The sequence below is a fragment of the Barbatula barbatula genome (assembly GCF_947034865.1).
Source record: "Barbatula barbatula genome assembly, chromosome: 15".
NCBI lineage: Eukaryota > Metazoa > Chordata > Actinopteri > Cypriniformes > Nemacheilidae > Barbatula > Barbatula barbatula.
The window spans coordinates 7,747,472-7,774,293 of NC_136778.1; the positions used below are offsets into that span (position 1 = coordinate 7,747,472).

The 26,822-nt window shown below is 40.2% G+C and overlaps 1 protein-coding gene across 2 annotated transcripts in view; it reads left to right on the top strand.

The window, feature by feature from the left end:
- Nucleotides 1-26,822, top strand: part of usta (uronyl 2-sulfotransferase a) — a 52,091-nt gene that overhangs the window by 12,037 nt on the left and 13,232 nt on the right. The window contains exons 2-3 of one of the 2 annotated variants that reach the window (XM_079474703.1): nt 21,014-21,057; nt 25,291-25,458. In XM_079474703.1, coding sequence (XP_079330829.1) covers nt 21,014-21,057; nt 25,291-25,458 — 212 coding nt within the window. The remainder of the gene's footprint in view (nt 1-21,013; nt 21,058-25,290; nt 25,459-26,822) is intronic. The other variant, XM_079474704.1, reaches the window with a different exon arrangement.

Sequence of the window (26,822 nt, forward strand, 5' to 3'; positions counted from 1 at the left end):
GGAGTTTTGATGTTGAATTATTGAATTGCATTGGGTTGGATGTGTTCCCAGAGGCAACTGCAAAGGTGAAATTACAGAAATGGTAGTGGTGTTAAGTCCATCTGTTTATTTTGTATCTTATATATGTACTATATCAAAGTTTGTATATTTTATGTTTTATCCAATCCAGACATAAACTAAACATCATTAAAGAATGGGCTCTTATAAACCAGTTCAGGACATTATCAAGTGGTAATCATTTGAAATTTACAAATGCTTCCCATAATTCATATTACAAAGATTTCATTTTTAGTCAAACCCTTGTAGGAAGACATTAAATGAAATGCATATTTTCAGTTTGGTAAATATCCAGAGTTATAGGGAGTCAAATGCTAAATGGAAGCATGTCACATTTGATGGTCTGCCAGTAGACTTGGGGCCCATATAAACGTGTTCATTACGCTGTAATGTTGCTTACAGCTCCAGTAGAGACTCGCTATATTACAGAGACATTGGACTTGAACATTGACTTGTGCGCTCATCCAAAATGAACTTGGCGACAGGCAAGAAGTAGCTTTCTGTTCCAGAAAAAAGATTTTGGACGGAGTCTGAAGTTGGACCTGGGAAGGTACCGGAGACAGGACGTAGGCGTGGGGGGAAGGTGGTTATGGGTGGAAGTCTGGCTTGTGGGCAGTTTGGAGCATTTGAAAAGGTCAAAGGTAATTCACGAGGCTTGTAAACTTAATTAAAAGTAAAGTGGATTTTAAGTAGGGGTTTAACTTTATATATTGAAAAATACATTTATGTAGCTATGTCGATTTTTTTTCCCTTTTTTAAATCATATGATGTCTGTAAAATCCTATTTTTTCATTCTGTTTTTATTTATTTACATACAGAGTGTTCAATAACAACTTAAAGGTCCAGTGTATGATACTAGTGGTGAGGTTGCAAACTGCAACCGACTGTTCACTCCACCCCTCTCCCTTACTTTCAACGCACTACAGCGGCTGACACAGGACAAAGATGTCGTCATGTTTTGCCAAAGATGATAACATATTTACGAAATGCACCCTGAAGAGCAGTTTGTAAGTTTAGGGCTACTGTAGAAAAAACATGGCAATTCCATGTTATTTGGACCCGCGATGTATATAGATAGAAATAGCTCATTCTAAGGTAATGTAATGTAAGTAGGGCTGAATCTCATTTGGTAAACCCAGTATGTTCTATACAATTTTGTGTGATCTGCTGAAGTGGCAGGTGCAAGGTTACTTAAGGCAGCACGATTATTTTTGCAGATAGATGTATATTTATAGCAAGGGCTTTTCCTGCCTGGGTTACTGACATGTGTGAACACCATCCATCCATCCATTTTCTTCCGCTTATCCGGGACCGGGTCGCGGGGGCAGCAGTCTAAGCAGAGATGCCCAGACATCCCTCACCCTAGACACTTCCTCCAGCTCTTCCGGGGGGACACCGAGGCGTTCCCAGGCCAGCCGGGAGACATAGTCCCACCAGCGTGTCCTAGGTCTTCCCCGGGGTCTCCTCCCGGTCGGACGGGCCCGGAGCACCTTCCGAGGAAGGCGTCCAGTAGGCATCCGTAACAGATGCCCAAGCCACCTCAGCTGACCCCTCTCGATGTGGAGGAGCAGCGGCTCTACTCCGAGCTCCTCGCGGGTGACCGAGCTTCTCACCCTATCTCTAAGGGATCGCCCAGCCACCCTGCGGAGGAAGCTCATTTCAGCCGCCTGTATCCGGGATCTTGTCCTTTCGGTCATGACCCAAAGCTCATGACCATAGGTGAGAGTAGGAACGTAGATTGACCGGTAAATTGAGAGCTTCGCCTTGCGGCTCAGCTCTTTCTTCACCACGACGGACCGGTACATCGACCGCATTACTGCAGAAGCTGCACCGATCCGTCTGTCAATCTCCCGTTCCCTCCTCCCCTCACTCGTGAACAAGACCCCGAGATACTTAAACTCCTCCACTTGAGGAAGGAACTCTCCACCAACCTGAAGTGGGCAAGCCACCCTTTTCCGACTGAGGACCATGGCCTCGGATTTGGAGGTACTGATTTTCATTCCAGCCGCTTCACACTCTGCTGTAAACCGTCCCAGTGCATGCTGAAGGTCCTGGTTTGAAGGGGCCAACACGACGACATCATCCGCAAATAGCAGAGACGAGATCGTGTGGTCCCCAAACCTGACACCCTCCGGCCCTTGGCTGCGCCTAGAAATTCTGTCCATAAAAATTACGAACAGAACCGGTGACAAAGGGCAGCCCTGCCGGAGTCCGACATGCACTGGGAACAGGTCCGACTTACTGCCGGCAATGCGAACCAAGCTCCTGCTTCGGTCGTACAGGGACCTGACAGCCCTTAGCAAAGGACCACAGACCCCATACTCCCGAAGCACCCTCCACAGGATGCCGCGAGGGACACAGTCGAATGCTTTCTCCAAATCCACAAAACACATGTGGATCGGTTGAGCAAACTCCCATGCACCCTCCAGCACCCTGTAGAGGGTGTAGAGCTGGTCCAGCGTTCCACGGCCTGGACGAAAACCACACTGTTCCTCCTGAATCCGAGGTTCTACTATCGGCCGTATTCTCCTCTCCAGTACCCTGGCATAGACTTTCCCGGGAAGGCTGAGAAGTGTGATCCCCCTGTAGTTGGAACACACCCTCCGGTCCCCCTTCTTAAAAAGAGGGACCACCACCCCGGTCTGCCATCCCAGAGGCACTGTCCCCGACCGCCACGCGATGCTGCAGAGGCGTGTCAGCCAAGACAGCCCCACAACATCCAGAGACTTGAGGTACTCAGGGCGAATCTCATCCACCCCCGGTGCCCTGCCACTGAGGAGTTTCTTGACTACCTCAGTGACTTCGGCTTGGGTGATGGACGAGTCCACCTCTGAGCCCTCAGCCTCTGCTTCCTCAATGGAGGACGTGACGGTGGGATTGAGGAGATCCTCGAAGTACTCCTTCCACCGACCGACGACATCCCCAGTTGAGGTCAACAGCCTCCCACCTCCACTGTAAACAGCGTTGGTAGGGCACTGTTTCCCTCTCCTGAGGCGCCGGACGGTTTGCCAGAATCTCTTCGAGGCCAGTCGATAGTCCTTCTCCATGGCCTCACCAAACTCCTCCCAGGCCCGAGTTTTTGCCTCCACAACCACCCGGGCAGCAGTCCGCTTGGCCTGCCGGTACCTGTCAGCTGCCTCAGGAGTCCCACAAGCCAACCAGGCCCGATAAGACTCCTTCTTCAGCTTGACGGTTTCCCTTACTTCCGGTGTCCACCACCGGGTTCGGGGATTCCCGCCTCGACAGGCACCGGAGACCTTACGGCCACAGCTCCGAGTGGCCGCTTCGACAATGGAGGCGGAGAACATGGTCCACTCGGACTCAATGTCTCCAGCCTCCCTCGGGATCTGGTTGAAGCTCTGCCGGAGGTGGGAGTTAAAGATCTCTCTGACAGGAGACTCGGCAAGGCGTTCCCAGCAGACCCTTACAGTACGTTTGGGTCTGCCGAGTCTGTCCAGCTTCCTCTCCTGCCATCGGATCCAACTCACCACCAGGTGGTGATCAGTTGACAGCTCCGCCCCTCTCTTAACCCGAGTGTCCAAAACATATGGTCGCAGGTCAGATGAAACGACCACAAAGTCGATCATCGACCTGCGGCCTAGGGTGTCCTGGTGCCACGTGCACTGATGGACACCCTTATGCTTGAACATGGTGTTCGTTATAGACAAACTGTGACTAGCACAGAAGTCCAATAACTGAACACCGCTCGGGTTCAGATCAGGGGGGCCGTTCCTCCCAATCACGCCCCTCCAGGTGTCACTGTCGTTGCCGACATGGGCGTTGAAGTCCCCCAGTAGGACGACGGAGTCCCCAGTCGGAGCACTTTCCAGCACCCCTCCCAGAGACTCCAAGAAGGTCGGGTACTCTGCACTGCCGTTCGGCCCGTAGGCACAAACAACAGTGAGAGACCTAACCCCGACCCGTAGGCGCAGGGAAACGACCCTCTCGTTCACCGGGGTAAACTCCAACACATGGCGGGAGAGCTGGGGGGCTATAAGCAGACCCACACCAGCCCGCCGCCTCTCACCATGGGCAACTCCAGAGTGATGAAGTGTCCATCCTCTCTCGAGGAGTGTGGTTCCAGAGCCCAAGCCATGCGTAGACGTGATCCCGACTATCTCTAGTCGGAACCTCTTCAACCTCCCGCACCATCTCAGGCTCCTTCCCCGCCAGCGAGGTGACATTCCACGTCCCTAGAGCTAGCTTCCGTGTCCAGGGATCGGGCTGTCGAGGCACTCTCCTCCGACTGCCGCCCGATCCACAATGCACCGACCCCCTATGGTCCCTCCCGCACGTGGTGAGCCCACGGGAAGATGTGTGAACACATTTTTTTTAATTTTCTGTGACCATAAGGTTCCAGAGAAGCTTTCTACTGAGACTGTCTGGCTGATTGTGGATGACCTTACTTGTCTCATGCACCAAAAACAACAGACATCAGATACCTGTGTTTGCCTCAGTTCCTTGTATTCAGACGTTTTATCTGAGAGAGAAATTAAGCCATTGTGGTTTGTTTTAAATTTGTTTTTCTCTCCCCACACATTTAGTTTCATTTCTTGTCTGCTCTGCGTCTCATCAGCTTTTGGCATTGGCTTGTGGTAAAAGGTTTCCTGCATGTTTGCATCTCAGAGCAGGTGGAGCGGATGTTGCTGGCTCGTGAGGTTTACAAACAGGGAATGTTACCGTGGGTGGTTACATTTTGGGTTTTAGCCCAATATTTGAGTCTCATTTGATGAAATTAGTTTTTTTTAAGTTGGGAAATTTGTTTTCAGATTACCCAAGGTATTTAAAGTAGATCATTTAATTCAATAATGAATCAATGCAACATTAGTTTTGAGTCAGTATTGTTTTTCACGTTATATATTGTCACAATCATTTTGTGTGCATTTTGTTCTGTGAACTACTCACAATATTTCTCTCAAATTAAAAAATACTGTTTCTATATGCATGCATGTATGTGTAGAAATTGAAAACCGGAGGAACAGGTCAAAGTAACAGAAAAGATGCTCTGTATTTTTTCGGACCTCAAATACTGCAAAGAAAACAAGTTAATATTAACTTTTAAATAATACATATTTGTACTTGTTTACATTTTGGAAAAATATGTTATGTTATAAACTTTAATCTTTGTCATGCTGTCAGTCTTTCACATTGCTGTTGGTTGACTTTGTCACTCCTGAGGTTTCATTTTGTTGTAATTCAACAGACGCTGGACTGGAATGGACAATGCATCTAGAAAAGCTGCTTAAACGAAAACTTTACAATGGTCACTTCATTCTGTTCTGCTGTCAATAGTGATGCACCCGGCAGAAAACTGACACCAAACATTACTTGAATAAAAAAAAATATATTTAATTGTAGTAATTACACACTAAAACCACAAACACATTTCGAAAACATATTTTAAAACGATACAAAATATATCATTTTTCCTTGGTCATTGCAACACAATAAAATATAACTTTTTTGCCAATCATCTAAACATTGCAGTTTTAGAATTATTCTGGAACTTTATATATGGTGCACAATAATTTGAATAAAAAAATCCTGTTCATGTAAACAGGATTAAAATGAGCTTCAGTGATATCAGCATCTGCTGGAGGACAGTCAACGTGTGATCAGTTACTGACAGATCATTCAGCTGATCATTCACATATGAAGAGTTTTTTGGCGTTTAGAGTTCGGATTTAAACACGCACGATGCCTGTGATCTCAGTCCGAAAATGAAGAAACAAAGCCGGTCATGCGCCGTTGCGCATCACAGAGCTTGCATGTGATCTTCAGTCCGCTGGTTTTGAGCTGTTCTTGTTATATTTATTAGTTTCAGCCTTAGTAATGGTGCGATTGGTCCACCGACTTTCAGCAGCCGAACTGTCATCACTAACTGTATACTTTGGTAAGTTTATTGTGTTATGTAAGTAGTTGAAGCTATTCATCCTTATCAGCATCAAAAAACCAACTCAATTACTTTACAGTGTATCAGTGTTTATTGATGATATCAGAATTCAAATCTAGGGTGCTGTAAACAACCTTTAAAGAACCTTTCTTTTCTGTTTTCGTTCCTGTATCTCAGCTGATATAACACAGCAGCGTTGCTATAGTTAGATTCTATTACTAGGGAACACATACTGATATTTTATCCAATTAATCCAACCTTGAATCCAATGTAAATTATTTTGGATGATATTTTATAATCACATTGTTGTGGGGTTCTGTCCTCCCAATTTGGTTGAAGCTGTAAGGAGCTTCAGTCCATCCAAGAAAAGTAAAGACTCCAGTTTACAGCAGACAATAGGATTCACATCACTGAGCGGAAATATTCAGAGTCTCAAGCTCAATCATTTTGGGGTCATTTTACTTGAGTGTATTTCTTGACGGTTTTCAGGAGAACCTGCCTGTCTACATTTGTCAGGGTCACTTTTTAGAAAGACAATTTCTTTATGCTGCTTAAGCAAAGAAATGGAGCGCTTTAAAACTTCAAGGAGAAATCAATGGGCCTGTCAGTTTTCAGTCACGACTAATGTGTAAATATCATTAGATATGCAAAGGAGAGAAAGATGTCAGTGTGATGTAAGTAGATACTAGACGGTATTAAAGAGATACTTCACCCAAAACTTTGCTCACTCTCTTGTCATTTCAAACCTGTATGACTTTCTTCCTTCTGCAGAATACAGAAGAAGATATTTGTTAGTAAACAAAAACCATTGGACCAACTGGTTTTGGTTTCAAACATTTGGTTACCCAACATCTTTTGTGTTCTGCAGAAGAAAGTCATACAGTTTTCAAATGTAAAGAGGTTGAGTAAATGATAACAAAACCTTTGTTTTTGGGTGAACTATCCCTTTTAAATAGACAGTTTGCTTAACTTCATGTCATCCAAACCCAGTATGATTGAATGACTTTTGTAGATCACAATAAAAGGTGATTGACAGGATATACCGTATGGCAGCTTATCATTTCATGTAATCAGTTTCTTCTTTAAAACACAAAAGAAGAATTTTACGCCTAGGATTAACTGTACCTTCAAATGCGCAGTTTTTGATTTGCAATGAATCTCTCAGTCCAAACATGACGGTGGCCACCACAGTACAAAAATATGTCGTTGGCTGCAACAGTGTGTCTTCTCATGTTGACGCAGCTATATCATGCGGGCATTAGAAAGACTGTAGGAAGAGTGATGTCTTATTGACTACATAAAATAAAAGGTCTGTGGATTTTAAGTATAGAAAGAAGAATAAAAGTCAGGCAGGAGCTAGGACCTGCATAGGACCAGACTTTCCAGCAGAAACGTGTTAGGACCTGCGGTACTTATGCTTATAGTAGAGATACTCATACATTTACATTACATTTAGCAGACGCTTTTATCCAAAGCGACTTACATAGCATCATCCTATACATTTTACTTGGGTATCTGCAATCCCCTGGGATCAAACCCGCAACCTTGCGTTGTTAACAGAATGCTCTTACCACTGAGCTACAGGAAAGCTATATCATAGATATCTATGGAGATGATTTCCAGCAGAGATATGTTGGAGAGAAAGATCGTCTAAAAATCACCCCCGAGGTCTGTATATTATATTGCATTTCTTTCAATAGATCCTCCTAAAAAATGTTTTTTTAAGCTTTCCTGTGGCTCAATGGTTAGAGCATGGCGCTAGCAACACCAAGGTCATGGGGTCCATTGCACATAGTTAGAAACAAATGTATAGGACAATGCAATTTAAGTCGATTTGGATAAAAGTGTCTGCCAAATGCATAAATGCAAATGTCAACGCAAACCCTACAAAGCAATTCAGCAAGCGTTTCACCCCATCAGGTACATCACAGAGCAAGAGAGATGCAGAAATAGTGAGAGAGTTATAGAGTGAGAAACTGTATATATTTAAAGAACTAGTTGGGTGGAGTGGTTCTGTGGCCTTGTGCCCTTCACCGTAACACAACTCCACTATTTATACCCAACACCACCCAACCCAAATGAGGGGGTTGGGATACAGAGTATCTATGTGTGTTTCATATATGTTAAAGGCTCATATGGTAAATTACTGTAAATTAATATTTTTTTCTACGTGTTTGCGTGTGCCACGGCCTGTGTTTCGTGTTACTTAGCATGTGCTTTTCACAAACCATTCCTGACATTCCTGACAGTGGAGTGAAGTCTGCTCATTGCGTCCTCCCCCAACACGAGCGTCTCGGGGGAGAACAAGAACATGTGTCTGGTGAAACCAGAGCCAGTTTCAACACAGCAAATGCACATGATTTTTTGATGTGTACTGTCCTTCCCAAAGTATTGTATCTTATTCCAAGCAACTAGAAATGAGATATATTTTTAACTTGTAAGAAGATGAGCTGCGACTTTCTATTCTGTCACAAATCATTCATATGCCTTTATACAAAGTGACTTGATATACATTTTATCATTATGTTTGTTCTTTCTTTAGGAATCAAATCTGTGACGTGTCGCGTGAGTCTTCCTCAAATGGATAGATCACCCAAGAATTAAGATTCTTTCATCATGTATCCAAACCTGTATGTCTTTCTATTGCAGAACACAAAATAAGTTATTTTAAAGAAAAATGTAACCAAACAACATTGGCTCCCATTGACTTCCATTGTATGGACACAAAATCACTGTGACATTTCTCAAAATATAGTCCAGGAAACCTTCCATGCAGGAGTGATTAAGGGTGAATACATGATGACGAAATTGTTATTTGTGGCTGGACCGTTCATTTAATAGCAAATCACAGTTCACGGGTGTGACATTATTGGTGTGATTTCATTCATTTAGAAGATGCAGATGACCTATAATGACCAGAGTCTGACTGGTAATATCTACCCAGCCAGACTGCTGCAGCTCTATGGGGGACAGCCCGACGACATAAGAGGAAGACTTGGTCCGCAGCCCAGACGTTTTTTCCTGATTTTAAATACCTCCTCAAACATACAGGCAAAAACACACACCGCATACTGCGCCATCTTTGGGCCAGGTAAACATCTTTGGCTTCTTAGTACGACGTGTAACACACACTCTCACAAAAAAAAATTAACACAGGGGGCTAGGTGGAAATATGTACAGTACAGGTTTTGAGAAGGAAAGGGATTGAAAGGACAGTGGCATTAAATTCCAAGTTTATTTTAGAAACCCATGCAGGATCCCAATCAATGTGGGGATAGCCTTTGTCCACATTATTCCATTGCTAATAAGTTTGCCATCTCATAAATGGCTTTCACACATTCGGTCACTTACAAAAGCATAAGAAAGCAATTAAAAGATATAGTTAATAAAACAAACAGATTTGTAGCCTTGTCTGTGCTATTGTACAGCAGCAGGTTTTCTTGCTTCCTTTGAAAAATACATGTCATTGAGTTTTAAACCTCTGCATTATTTCGAAAACCAGAAGCGTGGTGTCTTAAACTGTTTCCTTCATTGCATTTAATTAACTGTTTCCTCTTTTTACTCTTTGGCCTTCCAAAAAACGACACACCGACAAACAACATAGCAGACATGTGCATTTATTCATAGTCAGCCAAGTTGTTTTTGACGAATGTAATCAAGTCATTTGTTGGCAAATGTAATCAAGTTTAATAAATAAAAGTCAGTATCTTTAGTAATTATGTAATTCTCCTGAGAAACTCAAGTATTTTATAATCAAAATTTCTATGTCTACAGCCATTCAGGGGAATGCATTTCCATCAATATTTATATTGAATTACTATTGGGTTTTTTTCAATTATGAAAAATTACATTTGATCTGTAATATTCAGACAATGTGAAGAGATAAATGAACCGATACCTGCATTTTAAAATGTATACTTTTGCAGTGTTTTGAGTGGTGAAAGTTGCCAAGAGTCAGTGATGGGAAATGGATTTAGCAGGAAGTGCTGCCAGTTTCCTTGTTTCCTGCTCTCATTCACGCATACAGTATCAGATGGATTTGATTTGTTTAATTTAGGGCTCATACTCTCATTTCATAGGATTTCGGTGAATATTTGTTCTAAACCTCTCTGCTCTATCTGTGGGTCTGGCTGCCCTCCACAATGGAAGTTTCCATTAGTTTTCACCCTTTCATTCCCTCACCCAAATATATTCAGTATATACAGGTTTAGCAGAAAACATACACCACATGTGCCGCACATTTGCAGATTATGTTATTTAGAGGTTTAGTAAGTGGTGTGTGTTGCTGTGTGGGACTGTGTGTGTATATAACAGTGAGAGAGAATGCATACTTAAAAGCGGGTGTTCTGGACATTTCCTCTTTTCCTCCTCATCACATTCTTTTGGCCTGTATCAGTTAATCAAAAACTGCTGTCTCCTTTCAGAGGAGTGATGTGTGATGGGTGTCTGAAATAATTTTTTACTCCAATGGTAAATCAACTTCCATTAAATGCTTCTGGGTGGCTACACTCCACCACAAAGTTATTTTTGTTTCAAATTGTTGAATTAAACTTATCAGCCTTTTTTGTTGGGACAAAAATGTGTATTGTACAGCACAAGATAAATATTCACCCACCAAACCAGACCAAGCCCCAACGTGTAATTACAGTACATGTTAACTCTTGTTTTATGATGTTTACAGTACACAACAGCCCACATGTTTTATTGAAACACCATACATTTATAGTTCTTAGCATCTTATGCCCTGAATGAACTCTCAGCCTTCATTCTTGACATCACTATCAACACACTGGTATTTTGTGGCACAAATAGTGTGGTACCATGCTTGATATTTCAAATTTTCTTTTTAATACACCATGATAGTCCTTTAGAGTTTCCCACAGTTCAAATGGATAACAGACACAAATGGAATTGGACACATGTGCTAGAATCTTCTGTCAAAAAGACGCGATAGTAAACGCATAAGAGATCGGTGGTCCCTTTCAGGTCAGTGTTGAAGGCTTGTGTGGGGTTTGGATGGCTGTACTAATAGACTTCTGACTGTAAGAAATATGTATTGGTTCTGTCATTTATATCAACACAGCAATGACATTAATCTCAATTTCTTGACACATGGCTTGCTGAAAAGATCCTTTAACCTAAAAGAGTAAAAGCAGCCTCATAGTAAGTGCCTTACACATACGAATTTGTCATTCAATGTCTCTGCAATGTAAAACTAATGTAGATGAGAGATAGTGGATAGTAACTCATTAGTTGAGATTGAGATCCATGCTAAGTGTACACTGGAAATGTTTGTTTCAGTAAAACACGCTTAAACAAGAAATGAACTAAATAAGTAAAATTTCACTGTCAATGTTAAAACTGTTAATGTTAAGAAAATACTGTTTGCCAATGGGGGAGATGACGATTTGGACGACTCATGTTTAGTCCCTCTTTGGGTGCCTTTCTAGACTTGTTTTCCTCTCTCTCTTTTACCGTAGCCTGTAGGATGTTCTGTCATCTCTTCACTGTACTGTCTAATAAAGCTATAGAGGCCTGTTTAATCCACCTGGGTCACTGTTTGTATCTCACTGCTTAGGAAAGTATAAAAAGCCCTCCCGCATCATCTCTCACCATCTGTTACAGTATGTTTTGTCCTGCTACTGATTTCCTCTCAACTGTGTGGGTTATAGATGTCACAGACTTGCTGGACGTGTGTGTGTGCTTGTCTTACAATGATGACAGTAACAGCAGTTTTGGTACAACTGACTGCAAGACAGTCTATGGGGATGTATCGGTTTCATACAACCGAGCAAACATACCGGTACTCAAATCCCATGCTCATTAACTGGGTGTTTTACAGAGTGTAAACTACATGTGTCTGTATGTACAGTTAGTGCATTGCCCTGTCTGTAATAGATTTGTGATTAGTTCATTCAAAGTCATCATTTAGGATTTTCCTTGTTGATGTTAATAAATTGTCAACTTTCTTTATGGATCATTAGGTCACTTGTGTGTTTATATGATCGGAAATCACGAAACCATCGAAGTAGAAATCCCCCAAGGCTGTAATTGATATCTGTTTTGCTGATACAGGTTAGATGGGAATGGAATTCTTTGTAACACATATGGAGATGTGTGATGTGACCGAATGTAAATACAAAGACTCTTTGTTTTTGTCAAGATTCTTTCTGCTGATGTTTTACATTAGAGGTCAAAGGTCATACATTAGTGGACTCTTCCGGTTCCTTGCAAGTGTCTGAACAACCCCCTAAAAAGACTGTCTGTGGGAGAACACTTCCCATGATGAGCAGTGATGAGAAAACCATATGATTTGGAAACGACGACTCACTACAATTGTTGCTCTTCTGCAGGCTCATAAAAACAAAATCAACAAACATCTGCTTTAAAAGGGAAATCTGCAGAAATACTCTTTGGTTGAGGCCGAAGTTACCTGTCATTTTATGGATAGTTTATTTAGCATATTTCCTGTCATTTGTTACCGACCAAAAGTTTTTTTCCTTTGTTAGAGCCGTTTTTTCTTTAGATAGGTTTATATAGCAACTTTTGCTGTAGTCCGATTATGAGCAATAGGTTGTTTGCAATCGCATGGTTTTGATGACGCGCTTTGTGTCCATGGACGGCACCAAGTGATTTCACCGTAGGAATTCACTATCACAAACTCAAAAGACCTATGTTTAACGCCCTAAACAGCGACCAGGGATGCCCACATTTCTGTTTACCTTTACTTGTAACAAACACTAGCTTCTGTTAAAAGAACGAGTCCTTTTTAAAGGGATAAAATGAAAAATCACGTTGAGCATTTCTTTCCAATAGATGTCCATTAAAAGGAAACGGTACCGAAACGACAAGTTAAATACATTGTTTATCACTGATATCAAACTTAAAATGATAATTTTAACTTATAAAAGTATTATGTTCTCAGTTTCCCGTTGCATTTACTGAGAAACAGTTTGTGGTTTCTTTATAATGAACTTCTATGAAGAATATTCTGATCCCTGGAATAAGTGCTTGTTCTTTTACCAAGAGCCTGTGTTTATTACAACTAATATTTAATAGAAATTATGTTTTATGTGGTCGTTGTTTCGGAATGTTTAGCTGTTTCCTTATAATGGATTTCTAAGAGGGAAAAACGTGACTTAAGTTTAATAAAGACAGCAGCTAGTGTTTATTACAAGGTTTTACAGAGATTTGAGCTCACCTTGTTGATGTTTAGGTATGTTAAACCTTGTTAAGCATTTTAAAAAAATGGAGCCCTGGCTTGGTTTCTTCCGACTGCAGATTTGGGTTTACAATCACTTTTAACTCTGTTTCTCGGTCATTACTCACATGTTTCCCCTTCATGAACATCAAACTTTGCTACACAATAAAAACACCTTATGGTTTCATGGTTTGATCGATTTGAACATCAACGCAAAACAGTAATTTTGAGTTTGTGATAGTAAATTCCTATCGTGCAGTGCCGTGATGTCATGCACAAATAACCTATATGTGTGAAGTAAGGTGTGTGTTTAGAGGGGATATATAGTTTGTAAAGGGCTGTTAATACTTTAGGGGATGTTACCACTGACCACCAGATCAGTCAACGGCAATATGATTTTCGGATCTGATATTGAACATACACTTGCAGTGCATTCAATCTAAAAAAGTTTTGGGGAGGGGAAAAAAACATTTTTTTCTGGTTGCATGTATTTTGTTTTTAAAGACTTTTATTAAATAATAAGCCTACGAGGGGGCAAACCAAATATAACATAAGACATGCCTCAAGGGGCAAAACAAAGTCCAAGATTAAACACAGAGCACAATCCAAACAAGACAAGGCAGGAGCAGTGTAAGGACTTACTAGACAATAGTACAATAACACAACGCAGAGAACACAAGGGCCTTAAATGGGGAAACTAATGAGGGTGAAATAACATTGGGCAGGTGAGGGGAACAAAACGATAACGGGAAACTAACAGGGAGATTACACGGAGCAGGTGACGGGAATCAAACACTGAGGGCAAGCTAAACGAGGGGGCGGGGTCAAGACAAGACCAGAGAGAGCACATGGCACGCCAAAACAAACAATGCCATATCTCTCTCCACAATAAACATGTCTGTCATGATCCAGCCACAAGACTGATAAAGATATGCCCAAAAGAGGCAGCATCATCACAAGAAGAAAACAGAACATCAATTGCAAACATAAAGCACATGTAACCTTGAAAGTCCTTGAATAGGATTTTTTTCATGACATTGTTTAGAAGACAGTCCTCTTTGAAGTAGTTCTGATTCGAATTAGTGATCTGCTCAATCAGAAGAGTGTAACCTCTCTGTTTAAGCTTTTCTCAGTGTGTCTCCATGAAGTGATTCATCGCTTTCACAATAGACATGTTTTTTCTTAAGTGTTTGTCCTGTTATAATGCATTTGTACTTTTTCTCAAATTGTGTCACTGTACACAAAAACTGGAGGTTGGTTCTGCTTGTGTGGCATGTGGTGGACTTCTGAATCAAAGAATCACAACTGAATCATAAGAATCTGTATCAGTCATGACCATGCTAACATTAGACGCAGCCACCCAATAAATCCTGACCCAGCTTTTTAGGACCTCACTCGGTGATGGTTCCTAAAACAACAAAACATAGCAATTATATAAAAAGTGAAAGCAGATGTCCATTAGCTCGAGGGGCATCATGCACAGATTTTATTTAAGGGGGCACAGTGTACACAACACACATGGCCTGTACATGCAAATACATACATTTAAAGCAATATTATAGAGAATATCTCCTAAGCGTATTCAAAACATCACAAATCATTGCGAGAATTAAATTACAACACCATCTTATTGATGTATGAATCTTCTTCCCAGTTAAAAAAAGAATGTAGGCTACATTTTTTAAGGTAAAAGCATCAGTCTGGTGTAATTTGACAACAAATATATTTAATAAAATGTTTTGCTAAAGTTGTAAGAGTCATTGTTTGCATACAAATGAACAGAGCACAAAAGTAAAAGCAGATCAAAATGAAGCAAAATGGTTACCCTTTGTCAAACTGCCTTTAATAGAGATTTAATATCCGTTACAAAATTCCTTCCATTATGAAACAAAAACATATAATACAAAATATAATCATTTAAGTGCATCTGTTTCTTAATATATGAAAAGTGCCAATTCTTTATGTATTATTTAATATACAGTATTGTATATATTATTTTAACTAATATACCACTATGTATTTCCAAATCTATATTAAATAATTGAATATATTATTGATAGTTATTTAGAGAAAAATATATTTTCTTTAAAGCGGACCTAACTCAGACAGTTTCTGTAAATCTCATGTTAATCTTGAATATTTACAGAATAGTATCGCACCCTTCAAATATCCGCAGAGTCTTTAGTTTGATCACATTTGTAAAATACAGATACAGCTGTAAGATTATTTCCAAAAACATGCAACACGTGTGGTTGGAAGGGGGCGGAACAAAACTATGTGCGCACACATTGCCAAGAAAATACAGACTTCAGTTTCACTTACCTCGTGCAGTTAATGTCCAGATTATATATTTTCAAACGATCTCCAAATCCAGCGTGAATTCCACCGTTTATATAACATTCATCACCCTAATGATGTGAACAAACAACACAGCTGAACTTCGCGAACATAGTTCTCGCTCTCTCGCTCTCTCGCTCTCTCGCTCTCTCGCTCTCTCGCTCTCTCGCTCTCTCGCTCTCTCGCTCTCTCGCTCTCTCGCTCTCTCGCTCTCTCGCTCTCTCGCTCTCTCGCTCTCTCGCTCTCTCTCTGAAAAAAACTTTCCAAAACCTGGACGAACACTGGGGGAGTCTATCGAGCACAGAAATACTACGTAATACGTTCAACTAGTTTTTGACAAGTTGACCATGTTAAGCATGAGAAGACTGCAAAGTCAGAATGCATGACACACCATTGCACCACCCCTTTAAGTGTTTTGTCCATCTTTGCACCCTGAAATTGAACTGTGATATAAAAGTTTGCAACTGATTAATAGATACCCAACTCATTATTTGGAGGTTGCATGCAAAACTGACTATTCAAAGATCTGAGGGGGCACGTGCCTCTGTTTGAATGGGCATGACGTCTCTAATTAGCTCTACCGCACTTGGCAGGTGGTCACAGGGTTAGACTTATAAAATAACAGTCCTGGGTGGAGACTCTTAAACCACAATGTCACCAGTGTGATGGCCTTGGGGTGGGCTTAATGTGGGACCACTCCTACATACTAAATCAAAGGGTTCAGTAAAGTCTGACCGCACGGTGCAAGAAGCGTTCATGTCACCACATACAGTACAGTAGAATCAGAACATGTTATATAGAGAAACACAAACACACACTGTGGTGGTTGAGAATAAATTAAATGGTGTCAGAAAAGCATCTGATGTTACATAACCGGGTGTGTTTAAGCACTCTGGAATGGCAGACTGATGTCATTACTGTACTTAAGGACCCACAGCCATACATTCTTGTCTTGTAGGCGCATTAAATGCTGCGTGCACACCAGCAGGAGTGTGAAAGCGCATAAATTTGCTGTCATATGCTCACCAATCAACTTATTTTCATTGCAGTTGCAGATTAAGAACAGTTGAGTTTTCATGTTGTAGATCGAGCAAGTTCTGACAGTTACCTGACTCATATTGACCTGAAGCTAAATTGGGTTAGAAACTCAAGTTTTGTTTTGTGAGTGAGTAGGCTGCCAAAACATTGCTGAAAACTAAATGTCAAGTTTGTTCTTAAAGGATAGTTCTCCCAAAAATAAGAAGTCTGTCATCATTTATTCACCCTTTATGACTTGTCATATTTTGAGAAGTGTATGAAGTGTCTCAGTGGTAAGAGCATGGCGTTAACAATGCCAAGATTGTGGGTTCGATCCCAGGGGATTGCACATACTTAGAAACAAATGTATAGGATAATGCAATGTAAGTCGCTTTGGATAAAAGCATCTGCCAAATGCGTAATTGTATAGGATGAAGGTGAGTTGGGATCAATGTTGTTTGGTTAACAACATTCTTCAAAATATCTAATTTTGTGTTCTGCAGAAGGAGGTCCTTCGAGTAATGACATTAGGGTAAGTATAAGTAAATGATAATAGAATATTGATTCATTTTTGAGTGATCTATCTAATAATTTTCCCCATCATGATTGGTTGCTTGTCTCCTATAATCAGATCAAATCACTATTAGCTCATTGTTCACAAGAATGTTGACTTTGATCCAGATGTTTTTTGCTTTAGTTTTTAGCATGTTGAGATGTCCTCCATTGCACTCAAGTTTAAAAAACGTTCTGCCAGCGGTCAGTGTTTTGTGGGGTTTGATATTATCTGAGACTGGTTATAAATAGCTGGCGGCTTTTGGATTTTACACTTCCTCACGACAAAATCGGCAATCCTGTGTGGTTTCCCGCTGCACCTCTGAAGTATTTCTGGCTCTTCTCATCTCTGAACCAAATGTTTTCAAAGTCACCAATTTCATAACTTTAATTAAACATTACATGTCGAAAGCATACGTTTATGGAGTTCTGACACAAACAACAACATTCCTAAGCCAAGCCAGCCGCTTAGAGAAAATGGAGTTCAATAAAGGTTTACTTTGAAAAGCCAAGAAAGGCTACTTTTATGTAGCTTTATTTAGAAATGTTAGTGTTTGCAAATGTAAGCGCTTGATTATGCCAGTCTAGAGGCTGTTGAATGTTATTGTGATGCTTTGTTTTTTTATTTGGTTCATTAATAATTCTCTCATAAAGAAAACAAGCTGCCGTTGACACAATCCCATAATCAAAGGTGACAGAATAGCAAGGCTGAATATTTTTTCACAGTTATCGCCTGTGACCGTTTACTGACGTTTTTCCATAATCGGCCCACGCTAATAAGTCCTTTGTTTATGTTTTGCATTTCTGCGCCTGCTTCGGTCTCCAATTATATCAAAGCTCAATGACCTGAATGACTCGTCTGGAGTCTGGGAATCTGACCTTCAGAAGACACCAGTTGCGACGGGTAGTTAGCGGAGGTGCTAATTGGCCTTAAGGGGATACGGAGCACAATATCAAATGAAGCGAGATGCCGACCAAAGCCAGGACGGATTGTGCCGTTGTTGGGTGTGGGTCAGCAAGGCACTGGGACATTCGGTAGATAAATAAGCATGATCCCAGCTGGGTGATTCTGATAGCAGTGAGTTCATTTTAGGACAAGCTCAAAATTGGCACTGGAATTTATTTAATTTAAAAGTGTAAATGTAAGAGAACTGTGTTAGCACCACAAGATCTTTCAGTAAAGCTAGAGAGAAAAATACAAGATTTGTTTACGATTTCAATTTTAAAACTTTGATTTGTCACTTTTCTACCTGGAATAAGAACACATATAACATTTCTTATTAAAACTCATATCTAATGTAATAGTTCAAATATACAGAAAATTGTGAGGGATTTAAGGAACGCTTGTCTGTGCTTCAGTGTAGCTGCAGTATTTAAAAAGTATTTCATCTGTATTTCCATCAGTCTTTTCCAGCTAAAAGCTACTAACAAAAATATTCCAGAAAAAAGTACTTTTTTGTTCAGAAAATTTGTAATTGTAATTTTGTAGTGTTTTTGACATTTTTACCACAAATTAAGTCCTGATGGATGACAGAGAATCTAAGATATGGGATAGGAGCACTCTCACATCCCTTACCTGAACAGGAAGGAGAAGTCTGTTCTAGAGGACCATTTGATGGTTTTGTAACAGGGTGTCATGATTCTGCCTTATCTTGTCTTGTCTTGATTTTCTGGTCTAGGGGCAGAATCATGACAGACCCACGTGTTTTATGTGGAGAGAAACCTATTATAGTCAATCAGGACATAATATGCGTTCTCTCCAGTCTCGTCATTTGGCCCCGCCCCTCTCGTTCCTAGTATAGCTTTCCTCCTGTGTCTCATTACCCACACCTGCCCATCGTTATCTCCTTTGTTAGTCTCCCTATTTAATGCCCTCTTGTCTATTGTCTTGTGCTCGTTTGTTGTACATGTTTCCTGCCCTGGACGTAAGGGTTCCGTTGGTCATATGCTGGGCCGCTGTATGTTTATGTTAAGTTACCTAGTGAGTTTTGTGTTTGGTTATTTTTGCCCCCCTTGTGGGAAGTGATTGCTTTCTGTTTTGGTATCTTGTTTAGTTAGTGTTTTCCCCATCGTGGGTGTTTATGTTCTTGTTTATTAAAGTCTGTTTGTTAACCCCTTCATCCCCGCTGCCTTGCACTTGGGTTCTTCCACTACGTTCACCCTGTTTCATGACACAGAGAGAAACACCAGGGGAATTTTTGTATTGTATTAAAACAAAATATCTTTACAGAACTGACTTACATGGCTCTCTTGGGTACTTAATTCTGGTTGGTCGTTACAATTGATATATTTTTGACATGCGATAAATGGGATGATGTACAGTCAACTGGACAATATCACTAAAAATCGAAATTATCCTTTATTATGTTATTAAGAGAATGATCTGCCTCCGTTCAAACCTTTAAAAAATGGTTGCTTTTGGATGTATTCAGGAATAATTGTAAAGTCCTCAGGATAAGCATGTGTTGTTTATGACTGTTTGCATATTGATGAGTCTTTCCCACACACACCTGAGGCTTTTCATGCAAGCTTCTTGTTGTGCAAGATTTATGAAGCCCTGATGGATGATGAATTCAGTGTGCAGGTGATCATACAACATGATATATTATGGATATATCTATGGATGTCACGGTGTGTGGACAGAACCCAAACGCAGGCAGCAGAGTTAAATAACAAAAACTTTATTTAAACAAAAGACCCTCGATGGGGAGAACATGATCTAAAACAAGACAAAAATGTAAACTAAAACTTTCCACAAGGGGAACAAAACAAACAAAGTCCTTTGAATAATAAATCAACAAAATCCACAAACTTAGAACAGGAACAAACACGATCATCCATAGACAGGAATAATCCACCAAGGTGACGTGAGGAGGCACGATAATGACGAAATGACAGTGAACCGACAAGGGACAGAGGGAAAACTGGGGCTTGATAAAGGGAAAACACTAACAAGGACTGATGACACAGGGAGAGTGGCCACAGGTGACAAGGATGAAACACTAAGGGAAAGCTAACAGGAGGATTGCACGAGGCAGGTGAGGGGACTGAAACACTAAGGGAAGGATGGATCAGGGCTGGAGACAAGACTAACACTAATGGACCGCTAACCGGGGAAACAAGGGGGCGGGACTAAAGGACGCGACACTGGAGAGAGAGCATGGCTTCTTAAACCAAAACAATGCTCTTTCTCCACACAAAACACATGGGACTGACATGATCCTGCCACAAGACTCGAAAACCACGACAAGGAGAGGCAGGATCATGACAATGGATGTACTGTATATGTCATTGGCTGACCTAACATTTTTTCATGTACACTCGTGGCATACTTTAAACAGCCCACATATAGATGGACATTTCCTTGTGTTGTGGCAATTTATTAAACAGAACACAATTATATATTATGTATTGGGTCATTGTGTATACTGCCCTGTGCAATGTAATTTATCTGCTCCAAATTTGCGAAAGTATCTCTTTCTTTGAATATGTCATACTCCTACTCTTCCTCATACTGAGAAAGTTGAAGATATGGTGGGAAGTATAGCAGGTTTGTGTTGCTGGATGAGTTTTTATTCAGGAGAGTGCAATGATTTTGAGATAGTATTATCTGTTTCCAATAACTTCAGTGTGTGAGACACTTGTTTGGGATGAAAGGTTTTTTTTCAGCTACTGACTTCCTTAAACTTCCTTAAACATGACCAGTCTTCCTTAGACTTTCTTTAAGGTCCTCATAGAGAGGGTGTTCAGCCTCTTATGCACAGTTTCAGTGTTGATTCCCAGGCTGATTCCCATCAGATGTTGAATCTGTTTTATTTCAAAACACAGTTTTTGTGTTTTTACGCCTCTGAAAATATTAGTTTTCAGTGTTATATAATGCATTTGTGTCTGTAAGTCCTTCTTTTTTTTATTAAATAGCAGATGGATGCAGCTCATTCTGGCTTGTTTCTTTACAGGAGAATCCACTTTTGTTGATGACCACGGACCCCCTGCAGTGAGGGTAAGTGTTTTGACCTGTCAGACTCTTAATTCTCCCTTGTTGTCCTCCGGTTTACAGTGTACTCGACAGAATGTCCCTGTCTGCAATTTTCCTGTTATTTTAACCTTTTCATACAGTACAGAAAAGTATTACAAGACAAGAAGCGTTTGGTATTAACTAATTTCCTCAGATTTGACAGTGACTGGAAGGCAAAAAAGTCAACCACGCAGAAACATGCACACACATCCATAAACATTTACATTTAAAGAGCTCATGAAGTGGTTTGACGAATATCATTGTGTTTCCTGTGTTCATGTATTTCCTGTTTAAACAGGAAACTGGCAATGGACATGTCAAAGAACTTTTCCTTTCATGCAAATAGTCAATAGCCTTTAGTTTACATAGTTTCATGAGAAAATCGATGTTTTTCTGGCCTGTCTTGCAAGTTCTAGAAACAATAATTTCTTTCTGAGGGAAAGTTATTTAGAAGTATACTATTATATACTTTGATAGCATCAATTCTACCAGACATAAAACATCTTTTTAGGGAAGATTAGCAGAAATCATATCCAGAGTGATGATCCAGAATTTTTGTTTTCAATGTTTGGAATGCCGTGGTCGTCAGACAGTGAGCCAACAATTGTGAAAGTCGTCTGCTGGGACACAACACACACATGGGTACTTGGCTTATCAGCACTTCCTACAAAGAGAGGACGTCACAGGCAGAAAGATATAAAGAGAATAAATGGAAAGAACAAGCTTGATTTAAGAGGCAAACAAAAAGTGTCGTGACACACAGTCTGCAGATTATGTTAAACCCAGTGAATGATTCGGCTGCATTTGCTTAGAAACAAATGATAGCTTTAGTTCATAATAGTAGGATTGAGGCCCTCACTGTGGTCTGTCAATTCAGAGACTTGTTGAAAAATTTGTCATCATTATATACCCATTCAATATGTTATGGAACAGATTATGCCTAAAATGGAAGACCCAAAGATGCACTCGTTGCTACATAGAGTATATGTGAGACGGAATGTACTTGGTTTGAATTCCCTGCAGATTTCTTTACTGTTTCAAATAAATTTTAACAGTACCACTGTTATATTCTGTTCAATGATTTAAAAATAACTAGCAGATGATTGTTGACATCACATTTTTAACCTGCATTGGCTTATTTAGTGCTCTTTAGTTTGTGTATCTCAGGTATGAACACAGAATGATTCAAAGACTTTGGCATGCTGGAATGATGCATTGGTTGCATTTGGAACTGTAGTTAGGAATTCTGGTCCTCGTGACTGTATATTAGTCCAGGAACCTTGGCGATGTCCAGTGGACCAGAAGGGTTGGTTTTAAATGATCTCCATCATTCAATGTCTGATGACCGTTCTTCCTTATTGCGATTTGGAGCCATCTTGCTACTCTTTTCTGCAGTATTGAAATTAGCCCTGTAAAACTGTGTTAGTTAGTTTTCATACATTTACATTACATTTATTTGGCAGACACTTTTATCTAAAGCAACTTACAAGTAGGATAGCATATAAACATTTTGTGAACATGCTAAACAGTACAGTGAGTTAACAAGGCCATGCTAAGACGATTTATGACAAAAAATATGGAGTTACGAGGTTTCAGTAGGACAGCAGCGATATCGTGAACATAAAACACAAGCTTCTAATTAACAAGCTTCTAACACAAGCATTATCAATTATGAAAAAGAGGAGATGATAGGGGTGTTCTTCAATGATCTATGTAAGACTGAAGCTCTTTGACCCTGAGCCACAAATACAGACAAAGATGACATTGTGTGAGCAGCTGTCCAAGACACAAGAAGACATGAAGAAGAAGAAGGATATTCAAAAGACCCAAACAGATCAGGGTTGGATTTCAGTGTTTTAAGGTTAATTCGATCTGATGAAAGACAAAGCGTGTTTTATTGTGCCTGGTTCAATTGAGAAGCTTCATGTACCTCTTGATATAAAATCTTACATCACACTTTGCCAAGATTGCCTAAATACTTAAGTAGTTTTGTACATATGAGTTGACTAAAGCAATGTTTATTCAAACCTTTATACATGTACAGTTTAACGTAGTCATCCAGACGGTTTTAAACAAAGCGATATCACACATTTTTTTAAGATGTTTGGGCGTAGACATTTACATAACACACATACGTACACTTAACAGACATACAGTAACATCCTGTAACAGTCTACATATACATTAGAATGTGGGTACAAATACTATAACACAAAAATAAAACCATGTACATTAATACACCCAGCACTTGGATCTTATAGAATATACAGTAGATCTGAGTTTTACTGCACAAAGTAAAAATTTGGAAAATATGACTTCCTGAATGCGAAAGTAACATAATGAAGTCCAGTTTAACGTGTCCATATATATAAATCTAACATTATCCGGCAGGACCTCCCTAGACAACTTTCCTAGGTAATATTTAGTGTAGATCTGTACTGTTTGGAAGTCTCAGTCTTTAGTAGCTATAGGACTATCTTCTGATAGTTATAAGGAGACCCCAAGACCGCAATGATAACAAGCAGTTTAAACATCGGCCAGCTGTGAAAAAACAAGCTTGGACTCCATAAACACACAAACTCTGGACAGAAGTTCACAGATTGGACAAAAATGCACTTCACGCAGGCTTGGATAACAACTACATGCACATGTATACACACAAACTTCAAAATACTGTACCATTACGTCAGAACTCTGATAGTTTTGCCACATGTCCTGTACTCAAAGCTACTCTAAGAATTAGAGGATATATAACAGCATATTACATAATAGAAAAATGAAACACATAAAGACAGCCATTTCCTCATGGTGTAGTGATGAGGTGTCAGATGTTTGAGGGAAACTGTTGAAATATAGAAGTGTGATTATTTTCATCTTACTCAATCGGAAGATGAGCATGAGACGGGACGTGATGAATGGAGACAGAGAGAAATTAAGTGTGATCATGGAAGAAACATTGAGGAAGAATTAGGAAGGCAGCTGGGCTAAGACAAGGCCTCTTATGTGTATGTGTGTGTGTGTGGGGGGGGGATCTGGGGTGAGAGGGCGGTGAAAAGAGGGCATTCTCTGTAAACCTGAACAGTATTTGTTATTTTAAGAGAGAGCACAGTGCTACATTATGAACATCAGACAGTGAGATAGAGATAGAGTAATGAAAAGCATTGGGAGGACATGATAGGGGCCTTGTTTAGGTAATACCAAGGGAGGATATTTACATTCTCAATAAATGTGATATAGTGAGTGTTGGCAGAAGCCCTATAATGCTAAATCTGTCTTCAGTGATCTCACAAATCATATTGTCAATTTACACATTGACACATAGAGTACAATGCCAATAACATGTATGGATGCCTCCTCATTCATCATTACAAACTTTCCATATATTCCATATATATGTTTATAATATTATAATAAGTCATCAAAATGACATAAATGGAAATTTGGTATTATGCAGTGACCAAAAAGTAAATAAATACCTGCAAAAGTGACCATCTGACAGCTCGCTAAAAGTTTTTAACCATTCTGTCCAGATTATGTGGAATATGTAAAACATTTTTATTTTATTTAAAGAAAATTAAAACATTAAAACATTTCATTAATTCAGCATGTCTGTTGAATTAAAAAAGATGTTATCCTGTTTTTTCCAGTTTTCGTTTTCTGCAAATAAACTATTTTTATTTGAATTTTGTTATAAATATTGTTATAATTTTACCTAAAGACATACCATGGTAAATTTAGAAAAACTGAAAATAAATTTGAAATGGTCTCTTAATGCTTTTGCGTGCAGATTTTTGTCTTGTAGAATGCTTAAACACAAAAACACTTTCCATACAGCTTTGGCACTTACGTTCTCTGGAGAGCATTTCTTCAAATACATACAAGAGGCAGGGCAGCACTCCAAACTTCAGCTTCATCCTGCAGGGTGTTCCATTCCTCCTTCCACACTGAATATTCATCCAGGAATTTGCTAATTTCCTTTTAAGTCATTCCTAAAGTGTTGTGGCTGCAAACAAAGAGCGGGGCTTGAAAATAGACATTTGTAGATTTTAGCTTCTTTCATGAACTGTCACAATTGTGTTCTCGAGAGAGACATCAAACACCCAATTTATCACATATGGATTGTACCTTTAGTTTTGACATAGAATATAATGTTACTTTAATTCTGTCTTTCCTTCATTTATTCCTTCCTTAAATAAATATATTTCTCTGTGTGTCTAGGTGCTGCCATTTCCAAGTCAGGTGATCTATAATAGGGTGGGCAAGTGTGGAAGTCGGACCGTTGTTCTACTGCTGAGGATTCTAGCAGAAAAGCACCAGTTTAACCTTGTCTCTTCTGACATTCATAACAAAACCAGACTCACAAAGCATGAGCAGGTCAGTGGATGGGTGAGTGTGTGTCTGAGTAAACTAATGGCCTTGCAAAAAAGTTGTGTAGCACGCTTAGATGAAAAGCATACAAAGATGTAAACTTGTTGATGTGATTAGGTGACGCTGTTTGCCAAGGGAAATGCTTGCTGGATGCCAACGGCAATGAAACACATCCGAATAGTATTAATTGTGGAGAAAACTGCACACTTTCTTCCTTTACGGAACGGAAAAGAAAACATTCTATCATTCCTCTTGGCTGGAGACAAGCTGCCACACCTCCACACAGCTCGAGTCAACCTATGGACACTCAAATAAATGTTTGATAAAATAACACTTGTGTACCTTTATTGAATATAATATTTACATTTACATTTAGTCATTTAGCAGACGCTTTTATCCAAAGCGACTTACAGATGAGGAAACATTGGAAGCAATTATAACAACATAGGCAACGAAAATACATAAGTGCATCAAACTAGTCCATTAAAGCCTAGCACAGTGTAAAAGCTAAGAATAGTGAGGTTAGTAATTTTTTTTTTTTTTTTTTTTTTTTTTTAAAAGGAAAGGGAAGAGAATTAGGAAAAACTCAATCAGCAACGTGTTGACGGAAGAGATGCGTTTTTAGGTGTTTTTTAAAGATGGCAACCGAGTCTGCTGATCTTGTAGCAGCTGGTAGATCATTCCACCAATGTGGAACAGATCCAGTGAAGGTACGGGAGAGTGACTTTTTTCCTTTTTGGGATGGTACCACTAGTCGTTGTTCCTTTGCAGACCGCAGTGATCTGGCAGGAACATAGATCTGCATTAGCGAGTGGAGATACGATGGTGCAGATCCGGTGTTGGTCTTGTAGGCCAGGAGCAAAGCCTTGAACTTTATGCGGGCGGCAACAGGGAGCCAGTGTAACCTGATGAAGAGCGGAGTTACATGAGCTCTCTTCGGTTCATTGAAGACCACTCTTGCCGCCGCATTCTGGATCATCTGGAGAGGTTTGATTGTGCAAGCAGGAAGTCCAGCCAGAAGCGCATTGCAATAATCCAGTTTGGACAGGACAAGAGCCTGGACTAGGACTTGCGTAGAGTGCTCCGATAGGAATGGTCTAATTTTCCTAATGTTGTAGAGGATGAATCTACAGGACCGGGTGGTGCTGCCAACATGACTTGTGAGGTTAAGCCGATCATCGATTACCACTCCCAGGTTTCTGGCTGTGCTGGACGGTGTAATCGTTGATGAGCCTAGTTGAATGGCAAGGTTGTGGTGAATCTTTGGGTTGCCCGGGATCACAAGCAGTTCCGTTTTTGCAAGGTTTAGCTGCAGGTGATGATCCTTCATCCAAAGCGAGATGTCACTAAGGCATGCCGCGATGCGAGCAGCGACCGTCGGA